Below are 20,082 nucleotides of genomic sequence, written 5' to 3' on the forward strand. Positions count from 1 at the left end.
GCCGCGCTCAGCCTGTCATTCCACCGAATCTCTATTCTATATTATGTTTATGAACATAATAGCCTGAGGTCCCCAGGTAACCTTTTAAAACTCTAACCGTTTTTTAATTAAGCCGCTCGGAAATTACACGTGTACACACATACATACACACCCACCGACAGATTTATTGGGATTATTAGTATAGATGTTTTAGGTTTAACGATTCAACACAATATTTTAATTTTGTATAAAATATCCGCTGTTAAATTTATTGATTGCTTTCAAACTATTTTAAAATTGTCAATTCCGCTTAAATGATGAAATAATTTAATTTTGTATTCAATTACTTTATCAAACAAATAATCTTATTTAACTTAAATAAAATCAAATTTAGAATATTCTAATTTCATGCCGCACATAAAACACGAATAAACTGACTTCTAGAAAGTAACTATTGGGCAACTTCCTCGCCTTAGCTCAATAAATATTTCAATAAGTAATTTTAAGAAGAATTTAAACATTACAACCTATTTAATTTCAATCTAAGAAATCATCCCAATTATGAAGCATCCTGTACTACTACTACTAGTAGTAGTACTACTGCGCAGTGTACAATAACAAATAATTCAACTAAAAGAATTTATGCTAAAGGAGATACCAGTCCTAAATTACAGATTCAAATTCAGGACTGATACGTGTAATTTGGTGTGAGCTGTGCCTGTGGCACGAGCTATCTAGGAAAACCATCCTGGAGCAAGCTTGTGTTTTACTGAGCTTCTCTCCTGGTCGCTAAACTCCAGAACTGTGAATATTGCCAGCAAAATTTGTCTCCTCTCAGAACCACTCGATTTTAGGTACCTAGTAGGGAGGCAGTATTAGTAGGTACCTATCAGTAGGGAGGCAGTATTAGTAGGTACCTATCAGTAGGGAGGCAGTATTAGTAGGTACCTATCAGTAGGGAGGCAGTATTAGTAGGTACCTATCAGTAGGGAGGCAGTATTAGTAGGTACCTATCACTATCAGTAGGGAGGCAGTATTAGTAGGTACCTAGTAGTAGGGAGGCAGTATTAGTAGGTACCTATCAGTAGGGAGGCAGTATTAGTAGGTACCTAGTAGTAGGGAGGCAGTATTAGTAGGTACCTATCAGTAGGGAGGCAGTATTAGTAGGTACCTATCAGTAGGGAGGCAGTATTAGTAGGTACCTATCAGTAGGGAGGCAGTATTAGTAGGTACCTATCAGTAGGGAGGTAGTATTAGTAGGTACCTATCAGTAGGGAGGCAGTATTAGTAGGTACCTATCAGATGGGAGGCAGTATTAGTAGGTACCTATCAGTAGGGAGGCAGTATTAGTAGGTACCTATCAGTAGGGAGGCAGTATTAGTAGGTACCTATCAGTAGGGAGGCAGTATTAGTACTAGTAGGTACCTATCAGATGATAACGTGGATTTTAGGTACCTATCAGATGATAACGTGGATTAATAAAATGGCGACAGGTAAGGTCACGAAATCAGGAATATGATCTGAATTCTGAAAAGATGGCGTAAAACGGATGTAAAAACTAAAATGACGAAGTTATCAAGCAATTTGATTATCTCGTTAGCAAAATTGATTGGGTCATCAATGATTACGGATTACCCAATCATTAATCATGTGATAGCGTGCTACGACACTTTCTGTGCCAATCCAATCACCTGATCACACTGAATGAATAAACTCGTTCTGCTTCATATCTCGGCAACAGCACCTTAAAACATGGATTGTGGATGTAATAAGAGATGTATGTAATGATCATGTTAATAACCTGAGCACGATGTTTTTTAAATACTCCAAGTTAGCTGACTCTCTTGTAGAGTTCCGGATAAGCCGACTGGTTTCTTGTCTCAAGTTAGTCACCTCTCCCAGGTACACGTGCTCATTTCTCTCTTTCTCCCTAAGACTTTGCTCTAGAGTTTCTCTTGTTGCTTTCAGTTTCGTTAACTCTTTCTAGTTTGGTGTAAGAATGAGCTAACTTAAGAAGTTAATAGAAGTAATCAAGTATCAACGAAACGGCCAAGTAGTATGAATTTCAATTACAGCACTATTATGTAATTAATTATACATCTTAGTACAGGTTGGGGGAGGGGGGCAGGTTCCCCTGTGCACAATATTACTCCCACTACACTACACTTTACTGGCAACTGGGTGGCGCTCAGCCTGTCATTCCGCCTAAACTCTATTCTATGATTATGAACATAAATAAAATAGCCTGAGGTCCCCATGTAACAATACTATATATAATTGATTATAAAGTATTACCGTTATAAATGTGTGCTGTTGTTTGTAGAAAATCATGGTCCTGGGTACATTTTCCATCTCTACGTTAGACAGAAGTTCCCCCATCAAATTCCCTTCTTTCACATCAGGTTTTCTACGGGGAATAGTACAAATTATGATGCGCTTCTACTTTCTGGGTATTAGCAGAAACCCGTCTAACTTTAAAGTTGTGTCAAGATATATAACAATCTTTATTAAATTTGTGATTTTGACACCACTTGGGGGTCCAAATTTCGGGACCTTAAGTTCTTCTTTTTTGGCAAATTTTTTATTTCTTCGCACTGGTCAAAAGGCCATAAAATTTAAAGCATTTCACCCAGCCAAAAATGTTTCAATCTTATGTCCCTCACGGTTTTTGCGAAAAGTCGTGTTCTACATATATGGACACGTTCATTTGAGTTTGAGGATATTGGTAAACAAAAATAATAGCGTTTTTGACGATAGTGGCTTAATTTTGACATCTATTAACCTAGCACGTTCAGAAGTTCTGAACATTAGCCACGTAGCCCATCCTCCCATATGCACCGCTCAGAAAGAAAATCTATTGTTGTTAGGCACTATAATGTTTCAAATGTCACATTTTGTGTGACTTAGTTAACTGCAGTTGTCTAATTATCATTCCTCGGTCTGAAATATAGTAAATTAGGTCAATCTAACAATTATGATACAACATTGGTTAATGGGCACGGATCGAACGGTTACAAGGCAATATTTGGGTAACTTTGTCACACTCATGATACCATACCTCTATTCTACTGTGAGGTGTCCTAAAAACCCTTTCAACTCATTATTTGATGGTTGCTCTACCAATCATAGCCCTAAAATATGTTGTTTTGAATATATAGCTAATACAGGCACTCGGTTATTGGGAAATGAGGTTAATTCTGTCACAATATATGGAATTTAAAATTTTGGGCGAATTATTTATATCTGATTTTGGTTTGAAAGGCGGGAAAATTTTATATGATGACAATGTAGTTGATGCAAGTTAAGATCAGTTGATGTTAACATTGTCACAAAAAATTATACGAAATCGTAAATAGATTAAAAACAATGATTATAGAATGAAATAGTCTCTTATAATAACTCTTATAATAACCCTTATAATAACTGATGTGACAAAGTAAACATGTCTTGCCCCTATTTTGAAGATCTATATTCTATACCTCTATTAGAATATTGTCCAGAACATCAGAGCTTAAGTTTAACAATTTTAGGTTAAATTTGTCAAAGTCACTAAAAATGTGACAAAATTAACTTTTCATGCCCCAACAATTTCAAGATAGTGTGTAAAAATTAGCATAGGCTGCTTTATTACCTATATAAATCAATCCAAACTACAAAAAAATATATGTTAATGTGATGACGATTACCTAACTCTTATAATAACTGATGTGACAAAGTAAACATGTCTTGCCCCTATTTTGAAGATCTATAACTCTATTAGAATTCAACATTCTTTCATAAACGATTGGAAGAATATTGTCCAGAACATAAGAACTCAATTTTAAAAATTTAGATTAATTTGTCAAAGACATTGAAAATGTGACAAAATTAACTTTCCCTGCCCCAACAGTATCAAGATAGTGTGTTAAAATTGGCATAGGATTTATTACAGGTATATTAAAGTATTAATCGATCCAAACTACGAAAAATATCTTTTAATCTGATGACGATTACCTAACTCTTATAATAACTGATGTGACAAAGTAAACATGTCTTGCCCCTATTTTGAAGAACTATACCTCTATTAGAATACTATGTAACTTAATCATCAAAAAAATTTCGATAAACTAGTTATTTTGCCAGCAAGGAGCTAACAGAGTTATAATAATTTTTTGTGACGAAATTACCCTATTTTTGACCATGTAGCGGTAGTTTAATTGTGACACTGTTAACATATTACCACCTGATAATGATTTATGTGACTGGTGCATGGTACTAGCAGTGTTGTTTGATCCATAGTACGTATAATATAAGGGGTTTAAGCTGGTATATCATTATTTGTTCAATTTCACACATGTTCAGATATCATCAAGATTATGTGACAAAGTAAGCTTGGTTGTGCCTTCTGTGTTTTAATTCCTTACGACTATATGATATAATAACAATTCCCAGCACTTTCAGGCCATCAAATAAACTGACACTACTCAGCATTGCTTATCAGGGTGCCCTAAACATTCATCACATATTTTCTTTAATGTGTGACAGAGTAAACCTGAATGCGCCATCTAACGAAAAAAGTCGTCAAATATGTAGGTAATGGTCATATGTACCCATCCAATCAACTGGACACTCAAAAATTTGGTCAAAAACGGCAGCAAGGGGTCCATATTTACTCCGTCACATGTTTATAGTGTGACAATGTAACCATTTCCGTGCCGGCCGTATTTAAGCGATATCTTATCACCTGATTAAGATATCGTTATGTGACAAAGTTAGCCTGGAGGATGAGACGATTATCCTAACCATCAAGGGTTTAAGTAATTTCATAGTGTGACAAAGTCAAATACACTGTGCCTTTTAATAGGGTCACTTATATTTACCAATATCCTCAAACTCAAATGAACGTGTCCATATATATTATAGGTGATGCCGATGAGAAAGTGTGCAGAGTCATTTGTATTATTTAGGGTATAATAAGTCGAATTGAGTTAAGAAACTTCGTGGATAGTTTCAAGATAAGTTTCTTCAAATAGTATAACAGAATACAGATAATTCGGTCATCGAAATGACTGTGGCCGGCTTTTGCCAGCCTAATCTGAAGTGATGACACGATAGATTACGCGCGCATATTTTAACTTCACGCGCGCAATTATTAGGTATTAGATTCCCGCGCGTTCCACATGTCTGGAAATGCAGAGGGTGTTTTCTCAGATTTTGTGGCGGATATGAATCTTGCCCCCATCATGTATTTTGCCTATTATTGAACTATTATTCTACCTTATTCAAAATTATTCTGACACTTGTTATTTTTCACAACTATGATTGAAATGATCGAGAATTCAGCAAGTAACTAGCCGGCCAGTGACTTACTAGCTACTAGCCGGTCACTATAAGTTACCAGCTATTAGTATAATTAATGCTCCTTCTTTATTACTAGTAGCCACTCTCATTTGATAGAGAGGGAGCATTTGAACTAGTAGCCGGCTAGTGACCGGCTAGTGAACGCCTAGTGAACAACTAGAAGCCTATAGTCAGTAAGTGGTCACTAGCCAGTTAGTAGCCGGCTAGTGACCGGCTAGTGACCACCTCTTAATTTGATAAGAAGGGAGCATATAATTGCTAGTAACCCGAGTAGCCGGCCATTGATCGGCTAGTGACTACTTTAGAAGTACCGAATAGTGACCACTTTTTAGTTGTGACATAGCTATATTATATAATATATAGCTATAATTTGGTTTGGTTATGATGTGGTTCTAACATGGTTATGCAATGGTAATGATATGGTAATGACATGGTTATGACATGGTTATGACATGGTTATGACATGGTTATGACATGGTTGTTAATACAATTGAATTGCTATAATATATATATATATATATATAAATATAGATTTCCGTTCACTACAAGCTCTGATCATAGTTCATATAACATGAAGACTTTGTTGTAACTTGTATGAAAACCATTAATAGTTCATATCATAGTTCATATCAGTTCATTTCGCTTCATAATATTATGCTTTAAATACGGGAAACACTTGTGATCCAGTACACAACATGTGTACACTACACGCGCATGCACTGACTAAAGTACTATACAAGTACAAATCTCCGCAAGCAACCCTTGCGCGCTGCACGCGTCTTTCTCGCTCTTTTTCTGCAAAATCCCTCTTTTTCTGCAAAAACTTCCATTCGTAACCTTTCATTTAAAATGTTTGTGTCGCAAAAATGATTTACGGAAATAAATAGGAGTGGAGAAATGAGGAAATTGATTGATATAATATAGATTATTAATTCTTTAGCTTAAATTTAATTTTTATATTTAGTAAACGATCAATCATGATATTTATTGATATTGTTGAATATATAATTATCATAATATAAAATTATGTAATATCCTATTGAGGCTCATGAGTCATGGGGATTTATTTAATTGGGGTGTTTACTACTACTACTTACGATTTGGAATAAAGTTTCTTCTTTAACTCGGCGACTTCTTCATCACCTTCTGCTAAAAGTTCCTGTAAAATATTTAGTAATAACTTGACAAACTGGATATTTTCGAAAAATCAATATTGCTAATACTTATATTTCCCCAGATATTGCCAAATTAACCATGCTGAGTCACCTGCGATCTTAGTCGAGCTTTAGTGCTACTCTCCAAGAGCTCAGTGAGCCGTAAACAATGACCTTTGTCCAGCTTAGTAATTTCTAATGTGTGCTGCTCAGCTATCTGGAACAATCGAATGATTAATTTCTTAAGTAGGCGTGGAGTTACTGGAATAAACTATTGATGTATCTACGATCGGGAGCTTTTCTTAAAACCTCCCTTCTACAATCTCCCACTCACTTAAGGCATTATTTTTCTCCATACATATATATCACATAATACCTCCTATCTTGATTGCGCGTGTATGGATGATTTGTGAATTGAACGTGTCAACGAAACAAGAAATGCGGCCGCTTTTCTTTTGTGGATGGCCGCTCAATTTCCCGATCCGTGATTGCGTATTTTTCATATTCCATACAACCTGGGCACCCTAGGCTTTACTGTTTATAAGCATGCAGATATGGTGGAGTGACAGGTCCATAATCGTATATCGAAGGGTAGGTGCGGACTTCGAAAACCGAAAAATGTTTTCGGCACATAACGATCAGGGTAGCATGTTGTCTTAATTGAGTTTGTTGTCTTAATGTTGTCTTAATGTTGTCTTAATGTTGTCTTAATATTTTATCTTATTTTGTTGTCTTATCGGTGTTTGTTGTCTTAATCTTGTCTTATTGTTGTCTTATTGTTGCCTTAATGTTGTCTTAATGTTGTCTTAATGTTTGCTTTAATGTTGCCTTAATGTTGCCTTAATGATGCCTTAATGTTGTCTTAATGTTGTCTTATCGTTTGTTGTCTTATTGGTGTTTGTTGCGTTAATGTTGTCATAATGTTGTCTCATTGTTGTCTTAATGTTGTCTTATTTTTGTGTTAATGTGTCTTAATGTTGTCTTAATGTTGTCTTATTGTTGTCTTAATGTGTCTTAATGTTGTCTTAATGTCCCATCGGTGTTCGTTCTAGTTGCCCACCTGTTTGATGAGTTGCAAAATAATAAACTCGTTAAAAACAATTAATCCAGAAATGAAAGCCTGTATCCCACTACAAGTGCTATAGTGCTATAGTAATAGTGCTGACCTATAGTGCTATAGTGCTATAGTAATAGTGCTGACCTCGTTAAGTTGGATCTTGTGTTGCTCTGTTAACTTTACCAGATTCAGCTGCTGCTGTTTCTTCTCGTCCTGCAATTTCCTTATCTGCAATATTAATAATTTGGATAATTTTGATAATTTGGTCCTAGCTACCTTATTTTACAATATACTACTAATAATATACTACTTATAATATACTACTTATAATATACTACTTATAATATACTACTTATAATAAACTACTTATAATATACTACTTATAATATACTACTTAGAGTTGAGACACAGTTGATAAACTGCGGAGTGACTAAAATGCTATACAGCAAAAAACAGAACGCTCCAACCAAACACTCCACCTACTGATCCTAACCACCCTAACAACTCTCTAGCTCTCTCTCTTCAACCCTCATTCTCTCATTCCTCTTGGTGCACAAAACCATTCTAACCTATGTATGTCCCCCCTACGGGTTCCACAAGCCCAACGGTACATAGTTAGACGAAAAACAGAGAAGCCTTGATTGCCAGATCAAGGACTGCATCAGTAGCAGCGAAATACGGATATACCTTCTCCCTTACAGTCAGCGAGCTGACAACTATCTGACTGTGTCTTTTAGGCCTTGCCACACCACCTTCGCTATTGCATCCGCTCGCCCGTATTCACTGACACATGCCACACCTGGGTTTAGTATGAAGATGTACGCATATTCACCCAAGATGCGGAGATGCCTCAGTTTAGCGAGTTGAGATACAACAGCAAACTCACAGGATCATGGATCAGAATCATCAGTTACCAACCTGACACCGTTTCGGGGCTTTAATCGCAATACGGTTTCCTGTCAGGCGCCCCAGCAGTCCACTCTTGAACCACCATCTGATCCGAGAGTCACTTGAGGAGACCCGTTAGAGCTCGCAATTGGCGACGAGATAACGTTTATGGTACCTCTAGATGTTATAGTGAACTCTCAAGCTCCAACCTTCCTGAACTCCCACTCCCTCTTTCTCGATAACAAGTAAATCCACCTGGAACAGTGGGCTGCCTCTTTCCCGCTGTCCCGTACCAGCTTCTTCAGCTCTCTTCCCCTAAAACCAATCCTCTTCGCAGCTCTCTCCAAACTCTGCGCAACAACTCCCCTAGCTCCAACTTCGACTGCGGCATTATAACAGCACCAACCTTTCGCCTGAATCTCAGCCTGCAGACCGCTGTATCGGTCGAGCTTGTACTCGTGCGATTCAGCGATCCGCTCTTCAGATGGTACTGTTAGCTCCCACCAAATAACTGTCTTTGCCGACCTTGAGAATATCACAAGGTCCGGCCTCAGCCGTGTTTCCACAATCTCACTGGGAAACTTAAGCTGCCCCTCAAGGTCTGACAGCACTATCCAATCCCGATACCCACTCAGGATCCCAAAACCACGACTCTCTTTCCGGTCGTCTGTACCTGCTTTTCTTTTCCCAGCAGGAACAAAATCAATGAACTGCCTTCCATCGCCGGCCTTGTTCTTATAAGTGTTCACTCGGCGATCACAATGGAAGACAACCTGTTCAGAGATCTGCTTCAGAACCTTGTCGTGCCGCCATCTATACCTTCCTTGACTAAGGGCCACCTTACACCCAGCCAAAATGTGCTGAATGGTGCCCATCCTCTCCTCACATAACTTGCACTTCCCATCCTCATCTTCACTCCACTTGGAAACCATAGAGGGAGTTAAGAGGGTGCCGTACACAGCACTTAGCATGAACCCAATAAGTGAGTCACCATACTTAAAAAGTGTATGCCAGCTCAAATCCGTCTTCATTACGAGCTCTCTCCACTCACCCCACCTGCTCTGCATCTCCAGAGAACCTACTTGCACCTCCCTCTCTCTTTCAATGTTCTCCTTCACTCTCAGCATTACCTCCTTTTCTCTTTCCCGCTCATCCATCCTCTCCCAAGGTTTTTTTCCAGTCACCAAAACCGATGCCAACTCTTTTTTGAGGTTGCACCATCCCTCGCACCGATTCACAGACCAAATCTCTTCTGGCCTCTTCCAGTTCTGTCTCAGGCCTCCAAACTCTACCAGAACGAACTTGGGGCTGGACTGCTTTAATCAGGTCATCCTTAGATGTCTGATAGGATTGCAACAGTCGACACTTCTCTATCTTCCATGTATCTGTCAAACTGCTCACCGGTAAGGCCACACTGGATGATTGACTGAACAGACAAAGACCACTCAGAGTGTGCCCCACCCCTAACCACTTCCTGAGGAAACTATTGGTGTTCTGTTCCCATCTGGTAACTGTTGTGATCGGAATATCATAGATGGCAAGAGGCCACTTCAGTTTTGGAATATACTACTTATAATATGCTTCTTATAGTATACTTTTTAAGTAGCAAAATTTTGCGTTCCACAGATATAGCCACATATTGTGCCACAGCGGATATATTATACCTTTAAATTATGTAAGGAAGCGTTTAATAACATGATAGTAGAATAAAGCGCTTACTTCGAGCTTCAACAGAGTGACATTGTTCCGGATCTTTGTTAACTCCACTTCTCTGATAATATAGTTATGGTTACTTTCGGAAAAAGCAAACGAAGCATAATTATCAAACTGTAAGTTCCGTTTATCGATCATCAGGGTCGAGAAATAAACACAATTACAATAACAGGGGGGGGGGGGCATAAGTAATTTTCCATACGTTGGCCTTTATAGCTCAATCACTGAGTGCTCTATTAAAATAATTATTTCTGGTATAACTTGCTATTATCACTCATTCGATGAATATATCAAATCAAAGAGATTTCATGTTCATTTTTCGTGAATGAAGGTTCATTTTCGCATTTATTTGAAAAGTTTGAATAATCGGATCGAGCCAAATTGTATTGAATTGTGTTTGGCCATTCAAATAACATTTGGCCAAAACAAATGAGAGGTCTAGCTTCTCAGATGACCAAGATATGAAGCAACAAGTTTATTCATTACGTGTGATCAGGTGATTGGTTGACACTAGGTCCGCATTATGGGAACGTGCAGAGCCCAATGACGGTATCGTAGCACGTTATCACATGATTAGTGATTGGGTAATCATTGATAACCCAATCAATTTTGCTAACGATATAAACAAATTGCTTGATAACTTCGTCATTTTAAATCTGTTTTGCGCCATCTTTTCAGATCATATTCCAGATTTGATGACCTATCGCAATAGAGTCTCTAACATGTTCATAGACACAAGTATAAGCAATTTAATGTTGATTGGGTGTGGCCCCTAAAAATTGAATTTTCAAATTTTGGCGACGCGGTCCTCGATTGAGTATTTACCCCCCCCCCCCCCCCCCCCCCCTGTATATCAAAACCCCCCTCCTATGGTCTCTTGCACTGTAAGGCATAATTTTTGACATGTTTCCCGATCCATAACTCATGCGCCATAGGCAAAAAAGAGTCAAGGACAAGGCCAAGGGTTAGCAAACAAGGTGTTTTTGTTTATGGCATCTTGCGCACTCCGTAGGGTTCATTCCGGCCTCAGAATTGCGCACTCCGTAAGGTTCACTCCGGCCTCATGATTGCGCACTTCGTAGGGTTCACTCCGGCCTTAGGATTGCGCACTTCGTAGGGTTCACTCCGGCCTCAGGATTGCGCACTCTGTAGGGTTCATTCAGGCCTCAGGATTGCGCACTCCGTAGGGTTTACTCTGGCCTTAGGATTGCGCTCTGCGTAGGGTTCACTACGGCCTCAGGATTGTCGATGGCCCGTTAAGTCGCTATGGTAATTGTATCGCAAAGTTTTTGCGCGATATTCTGAACAGCAAACAAAAACGGAAACTTATAAAACTTAAAGTGAGCATATAATTCATGCCACCCTATAGTCATCCAGTGATGTTAAATGACCTCTTTCCAGGAAGCTTCCTCTCGTAAATAAAGTGTTATCCAAAAAACTTCGCGAAACTAATCCAAATTGTTTAAAGCATTGCTTATAGCAATTGGGATTGCTTTATTATCTTTTTTTATAGTAGTAGTTGTAGTAGTAGTAGTAGTAGTTTATAGCATTGCAATTATTTTTAATTCTTGATCCAATCCACCTATTTGTTTAGTTCGCAAGTCGCAACAGAGGGAAGTTAGAATGTACATATTATAACAAATTAGCATTGATCACTTAATTTTAAACTGTGCCTCATTTTTATATTGATATTAATATTAGTATATATTATAACAAATAAATAGTGTATACTAACAATGTCCACAAACTGACGACTCACCTATTCTTAGATACTAGCTGTAGTGGAACTATGTCTGTACAGGATGTAGACGGTGTAGTAGGTGGATCTGGTGTAGTAGGTGGATCTGGTGTAGTAGGTGGATCTGGTGTAGTAGGTGGATCCGACAGGACGATGTTAGTGTTCACACTAACACTAACACTCCGCCGTTCTGTCTTGCTGCTGTCAGTCTCTACTTCTAGTGTGGAGACCCGTGCTGTAAGCCGTGCGATTTCGTCCTGGTCATGTTTCTGTGTTGCATCGTAGTCCGCTATCAGCTCAGATAGATCAGTTAACCTGAAATAGTAGTCCGCTATTAGCTCAGATAGATCAGTTACTACTACTAAAATAGTAGTCCGCTATTAGCTCAGATAGATCAGTTAACCTGAAATAGTAGTCCGCTATTAGCTCAGATAGATCAGTTAACCTGAAATAGTAGTCCGCTATTAGCTCAGATAGATCAGTTAACCTGAAATAGTAGTCCGCTATTAGCTCAGATAGATCAGTTAACCTGAAATAGTAGTCCGCTATTAGCTCAGATAGATCAGTTAACCTGAAATAGTAGTCCGCTATTAGCTCAGATAGATCAGTTAACCTGAAATAGTAGTCCGCTATTAGCTCAGATAGATCAGTTACTACTACTAAAATAGTAGTCCGCTATTAGCTCAGATAGATCAGTTAACCTGAAATAGTAGTCCGCTATTAGCTCAGATAGATCAGTTAACCTGAAATAGTAGTCCGCTATTAGCTCAGATAGATCAGTTACTACTACTAAAATAGTAGTCCGCTATTAGCTCAGATAGATCAGTTAACCTGAAACAGTAGTCCGCTATCAGCTCAGATAGATCAGTTAACCTGAAATAGTAGTCCGCTATTAGCTCAGATAGATCAGTTACTACTACTAAAATAGTAGTCTCTGATTCTAACCTGTTTTAAAGGTCTCTGATTCTAACCTGTTTTCAAGGTCTCTGATTCTAACCTGTTTTCAAGGTCTCTGATTCTATTCTGATCTGCACTGCTCTGAAGGTGCAACTGCTGGTGAACCTTCTTTTCTTTCTCATTCTTCAGTGCGTCCAGCTCAACTCTTAGTTTTCTCAACTCAACCACCTCCTTCTCTAGCTGAGGGATACAAATGGTAGTGTAGGGACTGTTCTACATTACTATTGATCCAGGTAGTAAATGTAGGGACTGTTCTACATTGCTAATAATCCAGGTAGTAGTGTAGGGAATGTTCTACATTACTAATAATCCAGGTAGTAGTGTAGGGACTGTTCTACATTACTAATAATCCATGTAGTAGTGTAGGGACTGTTCTACATTACTAATAATCCAGGTAGTAGTGTAGGGACTGTTCTACATTACTAATAATCCATGTAGTAGTGTAGGGACTGTTCTACTTCATCATTGCTACTCATCCAGAAGTTAAATTTTGGGCGAGTGCATTTCCAATTCCTGTTTTCATGCATTCATGCAATCCAGGATCGAAGAAAAACAATGAGGAAATTCTTTGGCTTTGAAAGAAGTAACCATTTGCCTTTGGGAATGGATCTGCAATTGTAGTACAGTACATTACGAGATACTCACATTTAACTGGCACTCTGTCCGACAAATCGCAATTTCGTCACTTACAAATTAAAAAGGCCTAAGGGTAATTCCACGTTAAGGTCCCACTTGGTGAAAATACTTTCTTTTTTTACAGCGGGGGAGGCGCCAAATGATAACGTTACGCCACTATAATAGTTGGCTCATGAGACTTACCAGCAAGAATTCTCTAGTTGGCTCATGAAACTTGATCCTGATCTTCTCAAGCTCCCCACCTAAGTACGTTTTTTCCTCATTTAGTAACTTTATCTTATCTGTAAACAGCTTCCTTTGCTTTTCGAAGTTTTGTGAGCTTCTTATATCGTCCAGCTCTAACTCCAGCTTCTGGTTTGAATTTCTCTCCGCAGCTGGGATGTCTGAGTCTTACACGTTAATGATTCTAGTCGCTAATTTACACAGCATGTGTTTTAGTTAATTATAGTAGTCGCTAATTTACCCAGCATGTGTTTTAGTTAATTATAGTAGTCGCTAATTTACCCAGCATGTGTTTTAGTTAATTATAGTAGTCGCTAATTTACCCAGCATGTGTTTTAGTTAATTATTATAGTAGTCGCTAATTTACCCAGCATGTGTTTTAGTTAATTATAGTAGTCGCTAATTTACCCAGCATGTGTTGTAATTCCCGTAACATGGCCACATGATGAGTCTGTTCTTGCTCTCGTTCGTGTTGTTCGTTTCTCAGTTTACTCTTCATCTCTTTCAAATGAACCTGTAGTAGACCCTGGGCATTAGGAAAGTTTGCACGAGATGGACCACTTTTTTCCCAATCCAACCTTAAAATATTGTCATAGGAAGAACTTTTAAGATAGGCATATGATATTTCACATGTCTATAGTTCAACCCTAGTTGAACTAATTGAGTTTCGATTAATAACATTTTTGGAGCATTTAGTCGAGGGCAAATTGAGGCTAACGAGTCATTTTACATGTTGTTTTCTAATGAAACATGCAATAAAAGTTTTAACGTGTTTAATCGATTCATCAGATCGAACTCTTTCCTAATCCAAAGACTCAAAGAGAAGAGGGACATTTTTTCGCTAATAAAGGGGAAAATGAGGCTAACAAGTCATTACTAATTTTTGAATTATATTTGAATAATAACGTCTATCAAAGTATCCTCTGACCTAAAATACATGAGATGGATGCTCTATGTCGAAGGCCGGCCCAGCCGACCCCTTTTTTTTAATGGAGGGTTAAGTGAGGCTAAGAAATCGTTTCTAATTTTTGGATTGTGTTTGAACAATAATGTCCTTTAAACTATCCTTTGACCTGGTATACATTATAATATGGATACTTTAGGTCAATGGTAGACTCCACCTACCGTTTCTGTCTTTTGGAGGGTAAAATAAGGCTAAATATCAAAGTTTTGTTTATTACTTGTTCTACAGCCTCTTCAGACTAGCCCTTGATATTGTTTCTTTTTAACCTGTATTCATAAATAGTCGACGATCATATAATATACTAACCTGACATGAGTTTTGGGAGGTGAGATTGAGGCTAACTACTGTCACACTTATTAAAATATTTAACAGTGATAGTTTTAATGTTGAATGCTTTTATTTACTATAAGATTTAATCAACTTGTCTGTTGTGACAGTACAATATCTAGGGACTGAAGATCAACAGTATCTGTTAGCCCCAATTTCGCCTCCCGGAGAGAGGGTAGCCTCAATCCAACCTCACATAAGTTATGATAAAGTCCTAATAACCTGCGGGCTACAATAACCTAATAACAAGTTTATAAGTGGGTCTATAAGCTGTTTCCGTACATTGAAGTAAAAATGCGATCGAAACTCGAATTATTTATTAGCCTCATTTTGGCCTCCTACAAGTAGACTCGGCGATTTTTGAAATGTTGAGCTTGAAGAGGATGAATCAATCTTTATTGTTGACACATTAGATAGTCACAATACCGAACCTGCTCGAAAATATACACAAAAGTATTCTTGTTTGCCTCATTTCACCCTCTCAAAAGGTGGTCAGGGTTAAAAATAAAAAAACAAAAAAAGAAAAGAAAAAAAAAAAAAGAAAAAAAAAGGTGGTTAGCATCATTTTCACCTCGAATATTTAAAGCTTAGATCTCGATCAAGTATAATCACTATGGATTATTATATGTACTTGCAACTTGGATATTATGGACGTAACATGAGTAAGTTCTTTTTGAAAGTGATGAGGCTAATTCGTTTAAAGCCTAAATTGTCCCTCGCAGTTTAATCACTCCTACTGAGTCTAGTGAGTGAGCTAGGAGGTCGCCGAACATCTCATTTTAAAGCCGTATCAATTTTCTATACGCATACTAAAAAATGTGTAACTAAAACAGAAATGAAATTACAGAAGTTTGAAATGTTTTAAAACGAACTTTTAGGGGTGTTTCTAATGACCAGGGTCAGTAGGTGGATGGACTACGGTTCAATAATATACGTTTTCTTGATTATTCAGATTCTTTAGAATTACAATTAGAATGATTAATGATTTATCGTTTCATCTATTATGTAATAGTTTTACTTCTAATAGTAGTAGTAGTACTACATACCTCATAGTCAGCCCTATCTCGTTGAGATACCGTGTGCTGAGCAGACTGCGAGTTCTGAAAATACATTTTTTACGAATACCTTTAAGTAAATACTATTATATAGTATTATATAAGGAACTAATATAAGTAAAATACACAATGGTTTAATCTACCATCTACAAATTAGTCAGAGGCCAGGGAAAAAGCGAAAATAGAAGTGATTAGTTTACTACTACTACTGGTTAGGAATTTATAAAGTCCTCATTATCACACTCAGGCATTCATTTTCATTGAACGAATAAAAATAATGCTATGCAGAAGCTTGTTCATCATTATCATTGACTTCATCATAACTGTTACCATGCATGATGATCAGATGATGGCTGAAATCACTCATATGCCTACACGGAGTAGAAGGATTAAATATGAGAATCTTGCAGATAAGCGGGGAGAAGTAGGAGGACTTATTACAGATTGGTTGCTATGGAGACAGCGTATCAATACTTGCACGCTGAAGCTGCCTTAAGTCAAGTCAAGTTTTGTAACGATTGGTCACCTCATATACCTAAACTCAGATTATCTTAAAATTTATTCCGCTTTTAGTTTTATTCCCACTCTCGATTCCTTTCTAGCAGTCCGGTTAATTTAGTACCTTTAGTGGGTCTCATTTAATCATTAGCTCTAATTAAAGAACCTCTCACCCTCTCAGAAAACTCCGTTCGGAGATATTCCTTATTACGCTCTAAGTTATTAATTTTCCTTGTGTTTGAATCCTTTCACTTTTTAACTGTTTTTAGTCTTTGTTATTTTCGGCCGATTTCTGCACTTTTACACTGGGTCATCATTCATAATTTCTGGGATTGAGACGACTTATATGAGCATTTAAGGAAGAGTTTGCTTGTCTGACTTACTTCATTAGACACTTCTGGTCAAGAACTGAACAAGAACCACATTCGAAGACTGGAACATCTGAATGACTCTGCAACCCAGGAATCAACTACTCAGTTATTATCGCTCAATAATCGGTTTGGTATCGACGTTACATACTTTATTATTTTTTTTTTTTTAAAAAGCTGATTTTAGAAACCAGGGAATTAAAGTTACTGTCCTAAGGCTAACATTAAATCGCTGATTTTATTTATATATATCACTTTTTTTTGTTCTTTCTTTTCCTTCAAAACATTCCAGTACATTGTGCAGAAAGTTGGAGATGAAGCCGTAGTACGTACATGTAGCATTGCACTGGATTGAACTTGCAGAGTGTGGTTTTTTCCAGTCTGCGCCGTGTGCTTATACAAATATACGCGGCGCAGATAGACTGGAGGAGATTGCACTGTGTAGGCTCTGGTGTAATGTGATATGTATGTACTACGGCTTTACAAATTTTGGAAGCATGTAGGGATATATTTCTGATACCAATCGTATATACTAAAAATACTCTAGCACAATTGTAACTGCAGTTTTACAGAACTCTAAATGCTTAATGAACACTCTTGCAGGTACCACCCGTATTCACACTCAGACCTGAGTTTAGTCATTTTCCAATACGAGATTGGGGACGGGTTCTATAAACAAACAAACAAACAAACATACCTAAACTCAATCACTTAATTCCCGCCATCTTACTGCCTTCGAAAAACGATTTCAGAGTACCTAGTGTTAACAAAATATAAGTATAAGTATAAGTAGATTTATTTAATCGGGTACCGGTAAATGGGTCGCCAGTGAAACCCTGATTTACCGCGACCATTTTCTTCCCCTGAAAGGTGTTTAACATATAATTATGTACTAACGCAAACAATCAAAACCCCAATTTACTGCAAACTCTGCGGTAAGGCAGGGTTTTACTGTATTAAGTTTTGCATATCCTTTTTCTTACTTTTAAACTCTCAATTTGTTCCAAGAGTTCCTTCTTGTCGTTTTGGAATCTAGATTCTAAAGTGTTGTTAGTTTCGTTGAGACTTGTCAGGGTCTTGGTTAGTGCTTTGACCTGTTGTCTCAAATTTGTCTCTTGACCACAACTCTCTGCTGTTCCTGTGTCTTCTTGACCTGCACATTTTTTGCTTTTCTCAATTTGATGACGTTCACATGGTTATACTTGTTATTCACCAAATCTAACATAGAATATGCAGGATGTAGTATCCCAACAATTTGAACAGCTAAAATTTGGGCGGCCCAAAAAGAGCACAAATATACAAGATATAATGTCAAATTGTCATCACAATACCAAATAGACAGAAGAGATACTAACGAAGTGCCCCCCCCCCCCCCCCCCCCCCCCCGTCTGAACTTACAGTTATTCTGAGGTTGAAAACTGAACACATTTACAGTTTCCTGCAAAGCTTTCTTTTCCTCCTGAAGGATCTTGTAGGCTTTCACAAGGTCGCTCAATTTTTTCTCATACTTAGCTAGTCTGTCTTGTTGAGACCTCACAGTTTCGTGCAATGATGACTTGGATCCGCCAAAAAAACCATCCATAGTTTATCTTTCCGATCGCTGACCTTATATTATGTCACGTTTGTAGCATTCCTATTGTTATTCGCTCGATATCAGTATTCAGTTGATTTAATCCAAAACATCAAATGCAATTTGAATTAACATTCATTTGCAACACTTAATTTCAAAATATCTAAATCGTCTCAATCAACAAATATACTGATTGAAACTTCGTCAGATTCAGCTGTTAGATAGTAGTAGCTGTTATTATAATGACCAATCAAGTCACTCGACTATGCAGTCATTCTCAAACAACATATCACATTTGACAAGAGGCAGCACAAGACAACATCTCATATTTGACAGAATCAGCACAACACAACATCTCATATTTGACATGAGGCAGCACAACACAACATCTCATATTTGACAAAAGGCAGCACAACACATCATCTCATGTTTGACATGAGGCAGCACAACACAACATCTCATATTTGACAGAAGCAGCACAACACAACATCTCATATTTGACAGAAACAGCACAACACAACATCTTATATTTGACAACGAGCATCACAACACAACATCTCATATTTGACAGAAACAGCACAACACAACATCTCATATTTGACATGAGGCAGCACAACACAACATCTCATATTTGACAACGAGCATCACAACACAACATCTCATATTTGACAGAAACAGCACAACACAACATCTTATATTTGACATGAGACAGCACAACACAACATCTTATATTTTACAGTCGAGGCAAATTGTCTACCAACAAATTGATGATGATAGATTATATATTTTGATGAGTTATTGTAAACAGTTAAAACCTTTGCAATCAAAGATTTTGCAAATAAATGTGTATACTGTATGTAGTAATGATAACTCCATTAATTAATCATATTTGATAAAGGAGCAGCATATCATTATTCTAATTTGGCACTGGAGATTGGTATTATTTTCTATGACTTTATCATGAAACGGTTCGTATGCCTGCATTGTGAAATCAACTATGAAATTCCCAAGCAAAGCGCTCATACCATGCCATATAAGCGTACTTAATAATCTTACTACAGGGTGGGCCAAAAGTCAGTAGGTACCCATACGTTGGGTCTTATACCTCCGCCTTGTTTTATATTTGAGAGTTGTTGCTTTGCAGATGGCATACTGTACCTACTTGTTTGAGGATTCTGTCACCAAAATTTGAAAATTCGAATATTTTAGACCTCGCCCATTCAATATTAAAACACCTATATTGTTCTCTCTGAACATACTCTACGCCTAATTTTTTCAGAGACGCCTGAATATATTTGAACATTGTTTTGTCATATTATGGCCCCCTCAAACTACAACTCATCTTGAACAATTTGTTGCTATCCAAAAGCGGGCCATTGAATGGATCAATGGTGAACCCTACAACAGCTATAATGACGATAAACTTGCTACAGAACAAAAGAAATTAAATATTCTCTCTGTTAAACAGAAGTTTATTTATAACGATCTTATGATCTTCTATAAAATAGTGAATAGCATAATCCAGTATCGCTCCCTACTTATATAGTCCTATGCCGTCCAGAGGGCATCCAATACACTTGGCACAGCACAATGCTCAAATAATTTACAGGTTGGAT

The 20,082-nt window shown here is 37.5% G+C and overlaps 1 protein-coding gene across 5 annotated transcripts; it reads right to left on the reverse strand.

The window, feature by feature from the left end:
* Positions 1 to 105: 105 nt before the first annotated feature.
* On the reverse strand, positions 106 to 18,534 carry LOC134816523 (GRIP and coiled-coil domain-containing protein 1-like). 5 transcript variants are annotated; one of them, XM_063825406.1, is made up of 14 exons: positions 18,295 to 18,534; positions 17,880 to 18,049; positions 16,022 to 16,075; positions 14,093 to 14,198; positions 13,646 to 13,836; positions 12,867 to 13,006; positions 11,891 to 12,184; positions 10,138 to 10,189; positions 7,675 to 7,758; positions 6,586 to 6,690; positions 6,417 to 6,478; positions 2,275 to 2,386; positions 1,781 to 1,962; positions 106 to 837 (listed from the first exon to the last, which is right to left on the reverse strand). In XM_063825406.1, the coding sequence occupies exons 1-14, from the start codon at positions 18,476 to 18,478 to the stop codon at positions 714 to 716; spliced, it is 1,860 nt and encodes a 619-aa protein (XP_063681476.1). In that variant the 5' UTR covers positions 18,479 to 18,534; the 3' UTR covers positions 106 to 713. The 5 variants fall into 5 exon arrangements, with proteins under 5 accessions (XP_063681476.1, XP_063681474.1, XP_063681475.1 ...); XM_063825404.1 differs by having other exon boundaries at positions 14,093 to 14,210; XM_063825405.1 differs by having other exon boundaries at positions 110 to 837; positions 13,646 to 13,845.
* Between the last annotated feature and the right edge of the window lie 1,548 nt (positions 18,535 to 20,082).

This window comes from Bolinopsis microptera, chromosome 6, assembly GCF_026151205.1.
Source record: "Bolinopsis microptera isolate Bmic1 chromosome 6, MBARI_Bmic_1.0, whole genome shotgun sequence".
Lineage (NCBI taxonomy): Eukaryota > Metazoa > Ctenophora > Tentaculata > Lobata > Bolinopsidae > Bolinopsis > Bolinopsis microptera.

What these genes read in the sequence shown, in the direction of transcription:
- LOC134816523 (XM_063825403.1), bottom strand. Translation starts at nt 18,478, where the DNA reads ATGGATGGTTTTTTTGGCGGATCCAAGTCATCATTGCACGAAACTGTG. An exon ending in GGAATTACAACACATGCTGG is followed by an intron (nt 13,846 to 14,092) that starts GTAAATTAGCGA and finishes TGTAAGACTCAG; the next exon opens with ACATCCCAGCTGCGGAGAGA. An exon ending in AACAGCACACATTTATAACG is followed by an intron (nt 1,963 to 2,274) that starts GTAATACTTTAT and finishes ACACCAAACTAG; the next exon opens with AAAGAGTTAACGAAACTGAA.